The following is an 18,881-nucleotide window of genomic DNA, read 5'->3' as shown; positions in this document are numbered from 1 at the left end:
CAACCTGGGTGGGGTGTTACACCTGATAGTTGGGGCTATATCTACACAGCCTGGGTGGGGTGTTACACCTGATAGTTGGGACTATATCTACACAACTGGGTGGGGTGTTACACCTGATAGTTGGGGCTATATCTACACAGCCTGGGTAGGGTGTTACACCTGATAGTTGGGGCTATATCTACACAGCCTGGGTGGGGTGTTACACCTGATAGTTGGGGCTATATCTACACAGCCTGGGTGGGGTGTTACACCTGATAGTTGAGTCTATATCTACACAGCCTTGATGGGGTGTTACACCTGATAGTTGGGACTATATCTACACAGCCTGGGTGGGGTGTTACACCTGATAGTTGGGGCTATATCTAAACAGCCTGGGTGGGGTGTTACACCTGATAGTTGAGTCTATATCTACACAGCCTGGGTGGGGTGTTACACCTGATAGTTGGGTCTATATCTACACAGCCTGGGTGGGGTGTTACACCTGATAGTTGGTGCTATATCTACACAGCCTGGGTGGTGTGTTACACCTGATAGTTGGGACTATATCTACACAGCCTGGGTGGAGTGTTACACCTGATAGTTGGGACTATATTTGCACAGCCTGGGTGGAGTGTTACATCTGATTTCCTTCATGTCACGCTGATACCCAGGGAACTGCTTCAAACTATTTTATTACTTGAAGACATTTATGTTGCGCTCACTTGATATCTGTGGGATTATCCGGTTTTTCTTTCGTTTGTTCCTGCACATGCGAAAGGCGCGAGTAGATTCAAGGATTAGATGTGGATTTACTCGACTTCCGTCTTTTTAACAAGCCACCTATTACACATGGGCGGTTGGGTAGCCTCGTTGTGGATGTGTTCGCTAGTCGCCTCGAAGACCCGGTTCGATTCCCCATATGGGTACAATGGAAACATCCCATGATTCCCGTATCCACCGTCATGCTATTGCTGGAATATTGCTAAAAGCTCGTTATCACCTTCTCACTCACCTATAGATAGCAATTATTACAGAGTAGAAGTGGTTATGTGTAGTTACATCTGATTGGTTGGTTAAGATATGCGTGCTCATCTTAGCAATATCGTGTTTTTATCAGTGTTGTATCATTGCTTCCTCGGCATTCAGGGGCTAAAACAAGGACTGGTCGGCTCGAAGTCAGTATACTGTCTGAGTGGGGTATTCATGTTAAACTGTGGCATGGTGGGCTAGCACTATAAAATCGGCATTAGTACGGACTAGTACAAACAGCCACACACACATACACGTGCATACACGTCGCTATATAAGTGCAATGATCTTGGACCCGACGTGAAACTACATTTCACTCCACTTCCTAAAGTGACGCCTCATGTATTGATGCACACGGTTGTCGGGGCCTCGTGGATCAGTAGTCAAAGGGAGGTAATTCAATTCGTACAGTTGATCCTTAATATGATGAATGTGTTTGGTCGAATGATATATGTCAGCCTGTTCCCGGAGCGTTTTAAAACAGTAATACCTACATGCCACATTTACACAGCACATACACGTGTAAATAATCTAGTTCATTACCTTGTGTGATGACAGTTTCACCAAAAGATGTTCTCCTTATCATCAGCTACACTTGCTTCACCATCAGTTACACCTGCTTCAACATCAGCTACACTTGCTTCACAATCAGCTACACCATAAGATATACCTGCTTCACCATCAAATACACCTGCTTCACGTCATCTACACCTGCTTCACCATCAGCTACACGTGCTTCACCATCAAATGCACCTGCTTCACGTCAGCTACAGCCGCTTCACCATCCAATACACCTGCTTCACCATCAGCTACACCTGCTTCACCATCAGTTACAACTGCTTCACCATCAGTTACACCTGCATTCACCATCAGCTACACCTGCTTCACCATCAGCTACACCTGCTTCACCATCAGCTACACCTGCTTCACAATCAGTTACACGTGCTTCACCATCAGCTACAACTGCTTCACCATCAGCTATGCCTGCTTCACCATCAGCTAAACCTGCTGCACCATCAGATATACCTGCTTCACCATCAGCTAAAACTGCTTCACTATCACCTACACCTGCTTCACCATCAACAACACCTGCTGCACCACTGGGAGGGGCACGGGTGGCCCAGTCGTCTAAGGCGCCACAATTCGCAGAGTTGCGTCCTTTGGGTTCACAAGAAACCTATGATTGTTGGTTGGAATCCCGGTTCGACCCGATTGTGTTTCTAGGTTTGTCAGCACCATACCCGTGCTCGTGGGTTTCACCAATGTGGTAAACGTCTAAGACCTGCATCACCATCATAATATCATATTATATGGATACTTGTACTACTAAAGTGTTACGTTCTGTTCTCTGATGGGTGGCGACAAGGGATGTAACTGTGGTTTGCTGGATACAGCGTCCTCTCGGAGAGCGGGATGTCCGGGGTTCGATCCCCTGACTGCGTCATACCAAAAGACGTTAAAAGATGGTACTTGTTTTTACAAGCGTGGCGCTATGCATTTCAAGGAGATAAAAACAAAGACTGGTCGACTCGGAGACAGTATACTGTGTCTGAATGCGGTATCCATGTTAAACTGCGGCATGGTATCTCAGTGGGCTAGCAGTTTATAACAGTTATAATTATTGGGGACCAGCACAGGCAGAAACAATCACATGCGTGCATGCACGTCGTGGCAAGTGCAATAATCATTTTATTGCACTTCAAAGAACGATTTTTTTTAAGCGGTGTAAGGGAAGCAACTCGCGAACGAAAACGGAAGTCAGTAAAGTCACGTGATACAACAAGTAAACATGGATGCAACTCCAAAGGCCAAGTTTGATGCTGCTGTCAAAGTTATACGATCATTGCCGAAAAATGGTAAGCAAAACAAAGGTTTGCGCTGTCGTGAATTATAAAGAACGACATTTGTATTGCTAGTGCTTCTCAACAAAACGTTTGGTGAACCCAGTGGGTGGTAGTTTTAGCAAGTCGGACAAGCTCAAGTCATAAGTGACAATGTTGGGCCCCATCTCGGTGTGTAAGATTAGATTATCAAAGCATGCTATCTTGACCTATGGTTGACATACTTGATGATGCACATTCTAAGACAACTCGAACATTTGATACATTAGTGGCCAGCTTGTGTCAGCTGATATTATATGTGTGAATCTTTCGTATCCATGCAGTTAAAATAACTGGTCAGAACAAGAAGCGACTAGATTAATAGATAATGTCATACTGGCGGAACGTTCTAATCGACTTCCATTATACCCCAAAGAGAGGGAATCAAAACAGTGAAATTGAACTTTCCAGTCAACTAACTGTACCCGTTATATACAGCATAAGACACATGATCGTGGGCATCTTATGCAAATTGCAATGTTTTGTTATGTTGAGAATCACTTTCATTATAATCAGTAAGAATATGTTTATCCATATTCTATCTATTTTGGCAGTCTGTGACTTATGACACTAGTCCAAAGCCCAAGTCTAGTAAAATTTGTATCTGGTGTTGGAAGATCAGCTGATGCTTGTGCCATATACTGAGACAAAAATCTACTGAAAATAATTCCCAACTAAAAGTCATGTGTTAAATGTCTCCTGTTGTAACACAAGGTGACCATCTTCCCGAGGCAAAGGAGTTAACTGACTTTAAAAGTCCAGTTTCCACCCTTGCCGAACAAGGCTGGAATTGCTTGGCTCGATCGTAGCGCCACCAGTGGTTATTACCAGCTATGTCCCTTCTTAGTCTCTCCTTTGAACCAATCAGATCGTATCACTTGCGTTTGCTTCATACAAAATGGTGGCGCCCAGTCAGGACGATCTGATCAAAAATCAAGATCTATATTGTGATAAAAGGGGTCTTACATCGCGAAATGCATCAAATCACGTGAGCACCATGATTAAAAACATGAAAAGATTTGGAAAATATCTACTGACAACGAGTGCACATGCTTTGCAAATCCTGCAATCGATCGAAATATGCACAGCAGTTTACGAACCGGATTTCGATTTCGGTGTGCAATTTTGATTGGACTATACAAAGACTCGTTAGTCCAGCCAAAATGTAACTCCATAATACCAGCTTAGTTCGGCAAGGGTGGAAACTGGACTTTTATAGTCAGTTAACTCTCTTGCCTTGGGAAGATGCGAGGGAGCGATATTCCAGCTATTTGGCAGCGGTCTGTAAATAATCGAGTCTGGACCAGGCAATCCAGTGATTGATATCATGAGCATCGATCCTGACAATTGGAATACATACACTGATATACACCGACTTGTCATCACATGCATACATCATGTACATTCAACGAAATAGTTTATGAAATATATTTGTTTTTCATTGTCCCTTATTCTGTTATCTTAGGTTCTTTCCAACCTTCCCATGAGATGATGCTGAGATTTTATGGCTTCTACAAGCAAGCCACAGAAGGCCCATGCACTGATGTCAAGCCAAGCTTCTGGGATCTTGTCAAGAAGGCAAAATGGTTAGTATATACATGACATATACATGATATATTTTGCAGGGCTCCAGATAATTGGTTCAGTCATTAAGTGTTTACTCAACATTATCATTCATATCTGGTATTGACAGTTTTTGGTATTCAACATGTTCAATATCTTTTTACTCCACTGGTTCCAGTCTATTGGGTATTTTTACACAAATGAGTAGACATTATTTAACATTAGAGTCATTCCTTGTTGTGTCGAACTCGTGGGAGTCTGGAAAATAGTTTGAGTTATCTGGGGTTCGAGACAACTAACTAAGTGAATTTTTGAAAAACAAACATGTATTTTGATAGATAATTAGGTCCGGACACAACAATAGATTTCAAAGCAAGTGTAAATTTCAGTGCAAGGGTGCTGGTTGTGATGGGGGCAGCGACTCTGATCCATCATAAACATCACTCTCCCCATCTAGATTGAAAGTCATATTTTGAATACACTGTAATAGATTTCACTCGCATAATGTTAACCCGTTTTAATCTCGTCATCGTGACTCACATGAGAACACTTAAGTAACTAGCTGCCAATGTGTATACAGTGATCAGCTTGGACCATTGATGTGGAGTGTGTCAATTGCAGTGAGGTCAGTTGCCATATTCGACATAATAAGAACCCAGGGCGCTCTCAAAATTAGAAATAGGGGGGCTCTTATTAGAATATTATTTTGGTGAGAAAAAAACAGTTGAAAGATAAATTTTGTGGTTTATGCTGACAGCCTGACATGTTTATGTACGACAGATATATTTTTCCAGAATTTAATTGCCCATATTAAAGGGTGCACATAACACATGAGTGTGCATTATACACGAATAAATTAGTCTTGTGTACATTAACAAATCGGAAGGGGTGCTAATTGGGATTGTTCACTAGCCAGTATATTAGCAAATGTCACCATGGACGCTTAAAAGAGTGGGGCGCTTATTACGTCGAATACAGTAATTGTGTGAGAAGTGAGTTGAATATGTTGAAAGGGGAAAGTTTGGTGAATGTAGGGGTGTGGACGTTATTTTGAACTGTTCGAGTCATCAGGGGAATTTTAACTTTATTTGGATACTTGGGTCTCATGAATGAGTTCGAGACATCTGGGAATTCAACGCATCCAGTTCGACGGATCTCAGTATAAATGATGATAGATATAGTAAATGTAGTTCTGACTTTTAATTTGTATAATTTGTTTGTGTGTTGCCCCAAGTGTGTGACATGTGACATCAACTCACAACAGCATGAACAGTGATATACATGGTAAAGTAACCATGGTAACAATACGCCATACGAACACCTTTTCTATGCATTATTCACTGCAGTAGGATTCATGTATGTGTGGTGCCTGCATTTGATCAGTAATTAGAGATCTCTAAACAAATATTAGTACGCAAATTAAAAGGGATGCATCGTTTAATTATGCGGAGTGTTGTTATACGATTGGTTTGTTGATATATGTATTTGTATGTAACATACTCAATCTTAAACGCAGCTTATCTGGACTTCTGACTTTGGAATTCCATATTGATTTGTTTTTGATGAAGTTAACCAGCAGGTTGAGCTGTTGGAAATGTCCTCTTGACTTTTCACTTGTTCACAATATTAGGATTTGCTAATTATGAAACTACTTCCATCACGTCCATGTATGACAAGGGGTAATTTGCTTTCACTTTGTCTAAGACTTTAGCCAACAATCTCTGGCCTCTAGTCAGACCCTGATTCTACTCGTAAGCAGGGGTGGTGGGGTAGCCTAGTGGTTAAAGCGTTCGCTTGTCACGCCGAAGACCCTGGTTCGATTCCCAACATGGGTACGATGTGTTAAGCCCATTTCTGGTCTCTCCCGCCTTGGAATATTGCTAAAAACGTCATAAAACCATACTCACTCACTCACTACTGGTACGCAGGATAAGTTGAATTGTGACCGTACCATTTTGAAGAAAGGGGTAGCGGGTTGTATACAACAAGTAGTACAATGGATATATGCATTTCCTTGGATAACAAAGAGTTCAAGTGGTGAGTTTAATAGCACATTATAGTACTTGGTGATAATTTGCATATAGATAACAACCATGGAGAAGTATCGTGGCAATTGCTGTAAAAATGGAATACTTATTTTACCCTAGAGAGCAATAATGAATAGTGTCATACTCCTTCATTAATCCCATGTGATTCACTGATTGTTTATGGGGTTTCAGCATACTGTAAATGTAATATGGGATGTCTGTCTTGTAAACATTGTAAAGTGAGTAAGTGAGTATGGTTTTACGCTGCTTTTAACGATGGTCCAGCAATATCACAGCGAGGAAGCCACAAATGGGCTTCACACATTGTACCCATGTCGGGAATCAAACCCGGGTCTTCAAAATGATGAGCTAACGCTTGAACCACTAGGCTACCCCACCTGCCTTTAATATTGTAAAGTGTGGTAAGCTCAGCTTGAAATGATACATGTGATAACACTAATTTATGCTGAAAAAATGTCTAGTAGACCACATCGGCTGCTTTGTTTAGAGATTTTGCACCATGTTGACGCCCATTCTGTCTCCTCTCCAGGGAAGCATGGAACAAGCTCGGGGATATGCCAAGAGAAGAGGCCATGTTGAAATATGTAGACGCACTGAAAGTTGTGAGTAACTTTGTGTTCAATAATCTTGACAATCACCTTGCCTTTTGTTACAGAACTGCTTGGCCATGTTGATGGGTCGCATGGTTATCATGGTCTGCGTGCTTGCTTCAGTGTTTGTTTATTTGTTTGTTTGTTGTTTAAAGCCACACTCAGCAATATTATGTATGTGTGACAGCCGTCTGTAAATCTGGAACAGACAATCCAGCAATAGAGATCTTGAGCATTGATCCACGCTTTTGGGATACGATCACATGAATCAACCAAGTCAGCGAGCCTGACCACCCAATCCCATTGATCGCTTCTTACTACACATGCTACAAGCATACTTACCTCTTATGGCTGGGTTGCTGAAGACCTATTCTCTACCCGAATCACAGGTCCTTGCTTCATTCAACAAGGCCATGTTTGGTTCTGTATGTTCATACAGTGTGAGGTCATGGTGATGCTTGTACTTAGTTGTAGCTAAAGTAAGTGTTGGATATGGTGGCAATAATATCAATGTGTTCAGTTGCTCCTTGTCCTGATTCTAAGTTGAGTTTGGGTTGTATACTGAGAATGAAAACCAAGTGCACACTGATCCATTGCCCAGGCTAATAATAATGGTCACTTGTGTGGAATGACTCATTATAAGTGGACATTATTATTATTATTATTATTATTATTATTAGTAGTAGTAGTAGTAGTAGTAGTAGTAGTCATGGTAGTAGTAGTAGTATATGCTAATGATTTCAATCCTTGCTCAATGTCTGCTTGTCTCACCTTAGATCATTGAGACGATGCCCCAGACTCAGATGGTGGCCGACTTCATGGACACGCTGGGGAACTTCTACGAACTAGTGGATGACAAGTCTCCTATAGGCAGTGCCATCAACAGCAGCTCACTGAGGTCGTCACCGGAGCGGGAGGAGGGCAAAGCGTTGATGGTGACGGACAAGTCATCTCCAGATAGGGGAGATGTGGTCCCGCGGGTCAATGGAGACATTAGTGGTGGGTATAGGCTTATATAAGATAGCTACGCCATAAATTGCAAAGTACAATGACAAACGAATCATGGTTTGTTTCACGATCAAACATTGTTCTATGATGACATCATTTCTGGAGATTTGAACATGCGCTCACAACTTTATGACATCGTGTATTGGAAGACATTATTTTTAGAGGGAATTGTCTAGTGAATTGTTCCCCATAGCTGGGCAATGCAGATAAACACAGTGGCTGAACGATCACATCCAAAAGTGGGAGAGATGTAACAATTGGTGATGGGAGAAATCATACAGATAATCGACATTAGGATTGTTAGAATATGCGGGAAATAACAAAACCAGACCCATCTGTTCATAAAATGGACTTGTCTGACATTTCCGAGGTCAAATTCTATTCAGGTATACATCATCATTAAAATAATAAAAAAATTACAGCTTGTTCATTTTATCATCATCCTTAAAAAGGCTGTACATTAATATGTTGATATCTAATATAAGAAATAAATGATTTGTGGTCATTGTTTATCATACAATAAACCACTCAGGGTTTATTCTCCCTGCAGTGTTTTAGTGTACGTTAAACAACTCCGCCCTGATTGGTTTATTCTCCCTGCAGTGTTTTATTTACGATAAACAACTCCGCCCTGAGTGATTTATTCTCTCTGCAGAGTTTTATTGTATGATAAACAACTCCCACTCGTCATATATTTCTTAAGTACATGATAAGACATGCCAGGCTATAAAAGCCAATTCTCTATGCTTTTAGCATATTGTGAAACACCTTTGTAAATCTTTTGTAACATTGTATATGATAACCATGCTATCGTTTAATACTGACGTGCTAAAAGTTCTTTGTTTGTATGTAGTGTTAAACATCTGATGCAGATACGTCAGATACCAACCACTCAGCGCTTGTGGAGGAAGCGTTGTCACGGGCAGGCCTAGGCGGTGGAGAGCCCGCTGTGGAGGAAGCATTGTCACAGGCAGGCCCAGTTGGTGGAGAGTCCGCCGAGACCGATACCGATACCTGCCAGATCTATGTGAAATCTCTTGACCTAAATGAAAATGTCAACAGCAGCAAGCAGGATGGTATGGCAAATTCCAAACTCTTTGTTTATGAAAAAAAAAACAGTAGGCAAACAGTTATTTTCATATTTATCAATCTGTGATATTTTTGGGATGTAGTATTAGCATGGCTCAAGGGAGAACTTTCAGATCTATCTGTGTTCTGTTTAGTGAATAAAGGGAGGTAACTGTGATGCTGAAATGAAACACATTTGTCTCCCTTTGGTCAGTTTTGCTCTGAATATTTTCTCACTTTACATCAGTCCAAACACTAAAAGTCAGGGTGACCCCTTGTTTATGTGGCTTTCAATGGGCCAATCTTCATAACTGTGTATCATTCACACAAATTTTGTTTGTTTGTTTGTTGTTTAACGCCCCACTCAGCAATGTCTGTTACTCAGCAGTATTCCAGCTATATGACAGCGGTATGTAAATAATTGAGTCTGGACCAGACAATCCAGTAATTGAAATTATTAGCATTGATCCACACAAATGGGATATGATGACATGCGTCAACCAAGTCATTGGGCCTGACCACCCGATCCCATTGTACGACAAGCATAGTCGCCTTTTACGGCAAGCATGGGTTGCTGAAGACATATTCTGACCAGGATCTTTACGGGTTATTCACACAAGTAGAGCATTTCAGACCTGTTATAAAACATTTCATGCCCTTTTTCGTTATCAAAGAAATGCAAACTCAACTTGGGAAAAACATATAGAGTCTAGTATGTTTCACAGTAATTGTATTTATTTCATTTTGAAAAAAGAGAAAATAGACAGTTGCCAGGAATTAGTAAAGCGCTCACTTATTGGTGAGAAAAGTGCACAGGGTGTGCCAGGTCATGTAATGTGGATTCAGTGACTTTGTCCAACTACGTGAAATGATGTGTATTGCAGTCGGAATAAGAAATCCACATTTTCAAGAGGCCACCCTGACTAATTAATACACAGTCACACAGTTGAGTTGCTTTAGCAAGACACTGTCTTAGAATGAAATGCTTTCACTGTACTATATGATGAGTCTGGGTTAGAATTGTCATGAGAGGCGACTAATGGGATCGGGGGGTCAGGCTCACTGACGTGGTTGATGCATGTCATCGATCCCAATGTGCGTGAAGATCTGGGTTAGAATTGGTCTTCAGCGATCCATGCTTGTGGTGAGAAGCGACTGATGGGATTGGGTGGTCAGGCTAACTGACTTGGTTGATTCATGTCATAGATCATAATTGTGTGAAGATCTGGGTTAGAATTGGTCTTCAGCGACCCATGCTTGTCGTGAGAGGCGACTAACGGGGTCGGGTGGTCAGACTAGCTGACTTGTTTGATGCATGTCATCGTATCCCAATTGCCTACTTCAATGCTCATGATATCAATCACTCGATTGTCGGAGGCCAATCATAGTAGGCCTGGTACATATATTGCTTCGCTAATGTTAATTGGTTGCAGCGTTAAAACAACAAGGAAACATTAAGGTTAGATGAGCACAATGTTATGTTCACAGGTGAGGAAGACGAGCAGCCACTGACCAACGGCATGGGGGGAGAGGGACAGAGAGTGACCAATCATGTGAACAGCGAGACTGAGAGTGACAGTGAGGAGTTTTGTGACACATCAGACGAACCTGTTCTGGTAACAAAATTTCTGTATATTTCTTTTTCTGTTGATAATTCCTGTATACTTAGTTGTTATTGTAACCATGGTAATACAACCCCTGTATATTCAATTTTTCTGGTAACCATGGTAACACAACCTCTGTATATTCAACTGTTCAGGTGACACTGGTAGCACAATGCCAGTATGTTCAATTATTCTGGTAACCATGGTAACACAATACAGCACATACAGCCATGAATACAGTGACACGAGGTGACGTGTCAAGTAGCTTTTACAAATAATAAGACTTCAGTGATGTTGTCAATATAACATAGGAAACATAAGTACCTGTCGTAGTACTGACAAATACCCATACTTGACAACACATTTTGCATTACACAGTGTGACACTTCATGTTGCACATTTTGCATGACATCAATACTGTTATGACTTGTTTGATAGGCATTACTTAGAAGTTGGCGGATGTTATGCCATGTTATGCATACTGTTATGCACTGTTACCCTCTTAGTTTTAGAGGTATGTATACAATCATTGTCAAAATATATATATGTGAATGGAACTTTACAAATGTAAAACTTTGAAATCCAGGTGCCTTTTGTCTGTTTATAGTTGATTTGTGTGAGTTATCAATGAGGAGCTACTTTAAGAACATCGTCATTAGATTCGTCAGTAGACCCAGGAAGATTCGGGGTGGATTAGGTCTTCAGCAACCCATGCTTGCCATAAAAGGCGACTGTGCTTGTTGTAAGAGGCGACTAACGGGATCGATTGATGCATGTCATCGTATCCCAATTTCATGGCTCGATGCTCATGATGTCAATCACTGGTTTGTCTGGCCCATACTCGATTATTTATTGACCGCCATCATATAGATGAAATATTGCTGAGTGCGGCGTTTAACAACAAACAAACAGTTATATAATCCCTATCTGCTTAATTCATGCTGTTTATCATTTATAAAGGTGAATGTTCCTCGAAGGGAGACTCGTCTCAGTGCTTCTACCCCTCTCAACAAGGCCGGGAACCATGTGCGCTTCAGTGACACCAACATTGTCCATACTGAGGTGGAGGTACACTCGGGCCGAGTGTCACCCATAGAACCTGATTCAGGACCGGCAGGGCTGGAGGCGGCCACAATGCCAGGAACATATTCCTACGGCCAGCAGCGTCGGAACCTCTCTGAGAGTATGTTTGTGAATGCCCCATCTCAGGACTCTATGAACATCTCGGCCACAAGCCAGATGAGTCTCGGTCGAGGTAGACTCGAGCAGGATTTCAGTGAAGACAGTGTAATATCATCTGACCTCAATCAGTCCAGCAGCGAGACAGCACAGATGAGAGGAGGTGGAGATACACAGCAGGGACGACAGGGGGGCTACCAGCCTTTGGACAGGGGACAGGCAGGGACCGCAGGTGGCAGCAGAGGTAGGGGATGTATGGTAGTGTACTCATGTGTCTAAGGGTAGTAGGGGGCTGCTACCAGCCTTTGGACAGGGGACAGGCAGGGACCGCAGGTGGCAGCAGAGGTAGGGGATGTATGGTAGTGTACTCATGTGTCTAAGGGTAGTAGGGGGCTGCTACCAGCCTTTGGACAGGGGACAGGCCAGGACCACAGGTGGCAGCAGAGGTAGGGGATCTAGGGTAATGTACTCATGTGTCTAGGGGTAGTAGGAGGGCTACCTGCCGTTAGACAGGGGACAGGCAGGGACTACAGGTGACAGCAGAGGTAGGGGATCTAGGGTAGTGTACACATGTGTCTAGGGGTAGTAGGAGGGCTACCTGCCGTTAGACGGGACAGGCAGGGGCCATTGTGGCAGCAGAGGTAGGGGATCTAGGGTAGTGTACTCTTGTGTCTAGGGGTAATAGGAGGCTATCCTCCTTGAGATAGGGGACAGGCAGGGACCACAGGTGGCAGCAGAGGTAGGGGATGTAGGGTAGTGTACTCATGTGTCTAAGGGTAGTAGGGGGGCTACCAGCCGTTGGAGAAGTGGACAGACTGTTACCACAGGTGGAAGCAGAGGTAGGGGATCTAGGGTAGTGTACACATGTGTCTAGGGGTAGTAGGAGGGCTACCAGCCTTTGGACAGGGGATAGGCCGGAACCACAGGTGGCAGCAGAGGTAGGGGATCTGGGGTTGTGTACTCTTGTGTCTGGGGGTTGTAGGAGGGCTACCAGCCTTTGGACAAGGGACAGGCAGGGACCACAGGTGACAGCAGAGGTAGACAGCAGAGCTATTTTGAGTTGAAAGTGCATGTATCAGGGGGTTGTAAAATGAGGGGTCACCAGGCTTTAGATGGGTCACTCTGCTTTGGGAAACTTGTAGTATTTTCATTGCAAAACTTGAAAGTATGCAGATGAACAGAGGGTTTTCTAGAAGGTGTCAAGTGTGAAAAAACCCATTTGCAGTTATTATGCATGACATGACTTAACATAGTTATTAGGAGTTTGCATACATTAAGCGATAACGAAAGTGTGATTGTAAACAATTGATTACACTAGATGTGCAGATGTGTCTCTAAACGCAGTTTAAACATGTGTCTCCAGAAGGTGTAGAAAGCAGACATAAAATCATTCTTTCTACAGAGTGAGCCAAGACATCAGTGTTTCTTCAACTTTAACTTTTTTGTGTTGCAGGTTCGAACTCAGGGTCAGGAAGTGGAAGTCGACGGGGGTTGTTTTCTGGATCAGGCGGGGGTGGTCGTCGGGGTGATAGTGACCCCAAGAACCCGGGGGATGTAAATGAACACATTGCCATCGCCATGGTGAGGCTGCAACAAGACATGAGTGGGGTGTTGTCTCGACTCAGCTCACTGGAGACACTGTCCAGGCACAAGGCTGAGGTAGGTTGTGAAACATGGTGGCTCTCTTCACAGACACTCCTGTGATTGCAGTAATAGAAATTGGCGCAAGTCCTACTGTCCTTCCCAAACTGCCCATGTTAAAAGGTCTCATAAGTTGCCATTTTGGGATTTTGCTGTGCGTTATCTTTGTAAGGACTAAAAATGTTAGCTTCTATTGCTGGATTGGTCAGAATGCTTGACCAGAGTCCAAGAGTGGAAGATAATGAGACTTTCATTTCATGCTTGATCCATGTCCTCTTTGCCATGGTGAACCAAGATTAGGTTGATTAGATCAGACATATCCATTTCTTGATTTACATATTTCTTTCTGAGACATTTTGATCGGTAGTGGGAAAAGAAATATAGAAATTGCAGATTTTTCTTCGGCAAAAAGTTATCAGAACATGTTGCCATATGTGTTGTTTTGGCTAAATTGGTCCTATTGTTGCAGATTTACAATGTATTTTATAATGAAGTTTGATGAAATGAAGTTTTTTTTACCTTTTTAAGCATGTTAAGGGTTTGGGGTCCATATACAAATCCAAAGAAAAAGCATCCTATTATGGTGTAAAAGGCTGTTTAGTCTTTCAGTAATGCGTGTAGCATAACAACAGTTTGGAGGTTGGAACACATCTCAGATTAGAGTAAATGTTCAGCTAGTATGATAGTAGTTGCAGGGATAGACATGGAGCGTTGTCTATGAGTGGTTACGTGTGCCAACAAGAAGGATATTTTTTAGTTCAAATAAAAATTAAGTTGTTTAAAATTCTGTTTTTTTAAGCTTGTTTTTTCATGTTTGTCCAATATACTTGTATGAAAGTTCATTTATCACTGTTTTCACATGAAAGAACTTGTTACAGTGTATTCTAATTATAAATGTGATAAGTGTACCTTCAGGCACCAGGATCTTATTTCAGCCGTGCTATTGGCACTTAAATACAAGTAATGTCAAACCCAGAGTTGTGTGTCAGACCCTGAGTTGTTTGTGGTTTCTTGTGGATTTTCTTTTTCTGTAAGTTCATGTTTCATGCACAATGGCTATATTTCTGAGAATGACGATGACAGGTACTTTTGTGTTCATTTCAGGAGGAGGTACAGAGGAGAAGGTCGGCCAGGGTGAGTCTTAACTAGAAACATTTGAGATAGGATAACTGTCACCATGTTACCGACTCCGTGGTCTAGTGGTAGAGAGTCTGCCCAGAGAGTGGAAGGTCGGTGGTTCGAACCCTGACCATGTCATACCAAAAGATGTTGAAAGATAAAACTTTTTTTTACCCTCTGTGGTGCTCTGGATAAGGGGATAAAACAAGGACTGGTCGGCTCTGAGTCAATATACTGTGTCTGAGTTTGGTATTCATATCAAACTGTGGCATGGTCTCTCAGTGGGCAACAAAACCTGCATGATTCCAGACCAGGGCACTTAATGTGATGAATACAGTAATTATTTATAGATGTATAGATGGTATGAGGTCCTGTGATGTCTCTATATGCAAACATGCTACATGTACTTTTATTTCAGAGACCCAGCTGGTGGCCGTTCCCCGATCTGTCTGTGAAAAGTGCAGCTTTCATTGTTCTATGGCCCTTCATTGCTCACTTTCTTATCAACGTGCTCTTCAAGAGGAAAAGGTAGATTTCCAGTCTGGTCTCCATTTGTGAAATATTTGCACTTTTTGGTATTGATTTTGCAGTTGTTGATGTTGTGGATGATGTAGACACAGGTATTGTTGTAGATGATGTAGGTGTAGATTTTTGCAGTTGTACATGATGTATTTGGAGATGGTGCAGTTTTAAGTGGTGTGTGAGTCATGATAGATGCCATAATTCCTGCTGAAGGGCCATGTACATGGTTTGATATCACCAATGTGTCAGTGGAGAGTAACATAACCAAATATTTCCCCAGATTGCGTTTGATCAAGTACCAGAATATTTCTTGCCAAATCAGTTGATTCTCTGAACAGATAATTCTGATAAACAACTTAAAAGTTTAGTGCATGACCTCTTGTAAGAGCAAACACATTTAGATTGTCATGTTAAACATGCTACAGTCAATGAGTTTGCATGGATATCTACATTTAGATTGTCATGTTGAACATGCTACAGTCCATGAGTTTCCTTAGATATCTACATTTAGACATACCAGTGACTTGGTTCTAATATAATGTCCTCCCATTTCAGGAGATCCCTGCAGTGAGGACAAGTCTTGGTTGTGGAGGACCAGCGTGAATGATAGCAACTGTATGAGATTTGTGTACATTGACAATGTTTTATATACAACTTTCAAGTTTTAGGAGACAACATTGAAAAACGATTCAGATGTAAGCTTTGGGTGGTTAGTATGTATTGTGAATGTCAAGTGATGTAATATTTTGAGTTTACTTGAAATGACTTTGACGTGATCATGTATCACAGCTTTTCCGACCATTTGTAAAATTCACTATTTTATGAGACAAAATGCAGTCAGATTTAGATTTGTCACAGATACATTCCAAGTAGTTTCTACATTGACAACCATCTCATTGATAAAGGTGAAGAAAATAGTTTTGATTCACAGACATCCATATACATGTATATATATATACTACTCATATTATACTACTCAAAAGAAGTACACAGACATGACAGATTAACAATAGTAATTTAAAGGAATTGGGTGTTCTTTAACCTCTTTTGTGTAGTATATCATGGTGATGAAATCATTTTGTTTCACAGTGGGGTAGCCTTGTGGTTGAAGGTTTTCTTGTCACGCCCAAAACCCAGGTTCAATTGTCCTCATAGGCATAACATGTGAAGCCTATTTCTAGTGTCCCTTCACCAGCGTTAGAAACAAACAGTTTTCGTCCACTAGTCAATATAATGATAACATATAGCAAGACCCTTCAAAAGGGCAAATTTCTACTAGTCCTTATGATACCTTACCTATTGGGCAGTTTGGCAAGGACTGTAGGACTAGTGCCAATTTCTACCACTGTTCACAGTGATACTGCGGGAATATTCCTATAAACAGTGTCAAACTATATGCAAGCACCATTTCTTATTTAATATTAAACACAAGAGGCTATCCAAAAGTCATTGCTTTTGAATTAACTGTTCTTTGAAACCAGATTTGATATTTTTTTACAGCATTGGTTGTAAGGCTCTATCACTGTAGATGTGCTTATGAGTGTTATGTGCAAATATTATTTGAGGTAAGTGGAATATCTTGCCCTCATTCTACAAACAGTGTGTATGTTCAATGGTAAAGATACACGTGTTCAATAATCAGCTGTGATATTACTAGTAGGCTTTACAGTCCATGTACATTTGTACATTAACATGTTTGTTTCCATTGCCAGAATGTACCATTGATTTGTTTTTTTATAGAACGTATGCATAATAAAATATTTTTAGAGATGCGTAGAAGTGCAATCGGAGAAGTGATAAGCTCTGATTTGGACAGGCATGTGGCATTGAAATAAGAGCCTGCGAAAATGTTTGTGTTGACAGTGTGCATCATTTTGATGAAATGTTTGCTGTGATTTGATAAGGTGACAGTGTTTTGAAGTAAGCTGTTCTTTGATTGGATTGGATGTGATGTGAAAATTATGAAAGACTTGTACTAGTATGGGCAGTTCAGAATCTTTGGAATAATGAACCACTACGAATGACTTTAGCATTTTAGAAAATAATAGCTATCATATCATAACCAGATTTCCAGCTAAAAATTTATTATATATATTTATGATAAGTTAGATTCTATTGACAATTATAGTACATTTCTGTGCCGTCTATCATGTGTTTTCATGGGATTACCTTTGCCATTCAATGAAATAGTGTTGGAGTCATAATGAGAAGAAGTAATTAGCAGTATTAGTGAACGAATGACACCTATTTGTGCAATGGTTTGTGTGTGGAGACGAGAGAGAGGCAGTTCTATAGTGGGAGGTTGACATATTGTCATCTGTTGATGGAAGTATGTGAGGTGTGTTTTGACTGACAAGCAAACCTGAGATTAAGTCGGTCCTAAGAGGATTAAGGTGAAGAATTGTTCATCATGTTTCATAGAGGCCCTTAGTCATGCCAGGATCACTAGTCATGGGTGTTGAAATCTTGTATCAGTTGACATGTCAGCACCATGCACCTGCTTGTGGGTTCCATGAACTAGTCTGACTTTTGTCCACATTAAGCTGGTACTTTTGCAGAGGTGGAGCTAGGATTTTGAAAATATATACCAAGTCACGAGGTGGCTTGGACGAGTGTGCAGTCCACATGTAAGGGATTGGAAAAGGGGGATGCAGACCCCTGCAGCCCTCAGGGTCCGCCTGTGTGTTTGGAAGCAGCATTAAACGTTTACCTCACTCACTGATTCTGTTTCATCCTCATAACTTCTGTCAAGGTTCGTGTGAATGAGTTTCTCAAGTATGTAAATGTTTACTTGACTCTTACATCTTGTGAATTATCTAATTCTGGACTCGATAAAAGAGTGTGTTTGTTTGAAAGTTATTCTTCCATGACAATTGCATGTGTGTTGAGAAACTGTCGAGAAATTGTGAATGTAATACAATCTTTATATAGATTGACCTAGATTTGCTCAGTGTATACCTGTGTGTGTGATGACCAATGGTCTCAACAATCATATTGATGTATATACTAAGTTGACAATGTGTCTGTTGTACAGGAATATAATTATAAATAATTGAAAAATAAATTTCCATGCCACAAGTGACGAAGTGTTTTTCTTCATTTGTTATCTGAGACCATTCCAAATGTCAAGTCATATGATGTCACATGACCAAGTATGTACACATTCAACTACTACACTTGCTTGAACCCAAAGTTTAATCCTCAAAGTTCACAAAAGATTGTTTGTTGGGCTGGTTTAATATAATCAACTTTTATCTCATCAATAAGCTGATGGAGGAAAGGTCCAACAGTTCATGATTGTAATAGGTCCCTTGCAGGACATGCTTAACCTTGTCGCAAACGTGGTGATCCATTCATCCAGTTTTCACTGCTATTTTTCCATTTAATTCCCAAAGGAATCTGTGTCGGCCAACAATCGAGACGGGTTATTCTTTGGCTGGGATGTTTTATATTTACCCCGCATTTATTTGTGCAAGGTTGAATGCCCTTCAACCCCTTAGCAAGTTAGGTTCGTGGGTTTTGAATCCCTTATACTGTTTCTATGTTTTTCTCTACTATGGAAAGAATTATAAGACCTGCCTGTAACTCATTCATGTCTGTTTAGGGGGCACGGATGGCCCAGATGTCTGAGGTGCCACAATCCGCTGTGCA

General features: G+C 41.3%; 1 protein-coding gene across 1 annotated transcript; it reads left to right on the top strand.

Moving 5' to 3' along the window:
- The first annotated feature begins 2,797 nt into the window (after positions 1-2,797).
- On the top strand, positions 2,798-18,298 carry LOC139463399 (acyl-CoA-binding domain-containing protein 5-like). Its single transcript, XM_071244656.1, has 11 exons — positions 2,798-2,864; positions 4,354-4,474; positions 7,029-7,101; positions 7,866-8,088; positions 8,970-9,173; positions 10,654-10,781; positions 11,730-12,192; positions 13,402-13,607; positions 14,694-14,723; positions 15,127-15,236; positions 15,786-18,298. The coding sequence occupies exons 1-11, from the start codon at positions 2,798-2,800 to the stop codon at positions 15,799-15,801; spliced, it is 1,641 nt and encodes a 546-aa protein (XP_071100757.1). The 3' UTR covers positions 15,802-18,298.
- Positions 18,299-18,881: the final 583 nt, after the last annotated feature.

Source organism: Haliotis cracherodii, unplaced genomic scaffold, assembly GCF_022045235.1.
Source record: "Haliotis cracherodii isolate W230 unplaced genomic scaffold, xgHalCrac1.p SCAF_16, whole genome shotgun sequence".
NCBI lineage: Eukaryota > Metazoa > Mollusca > Gastropoda > Lepetellida > Haliotidae > Haliotis > Haliotis cracherodii.
Note: the sequence above shows the minus strand (reverse complement) of the source record. Positions and strands in the feature narration are given on the sequence as shown.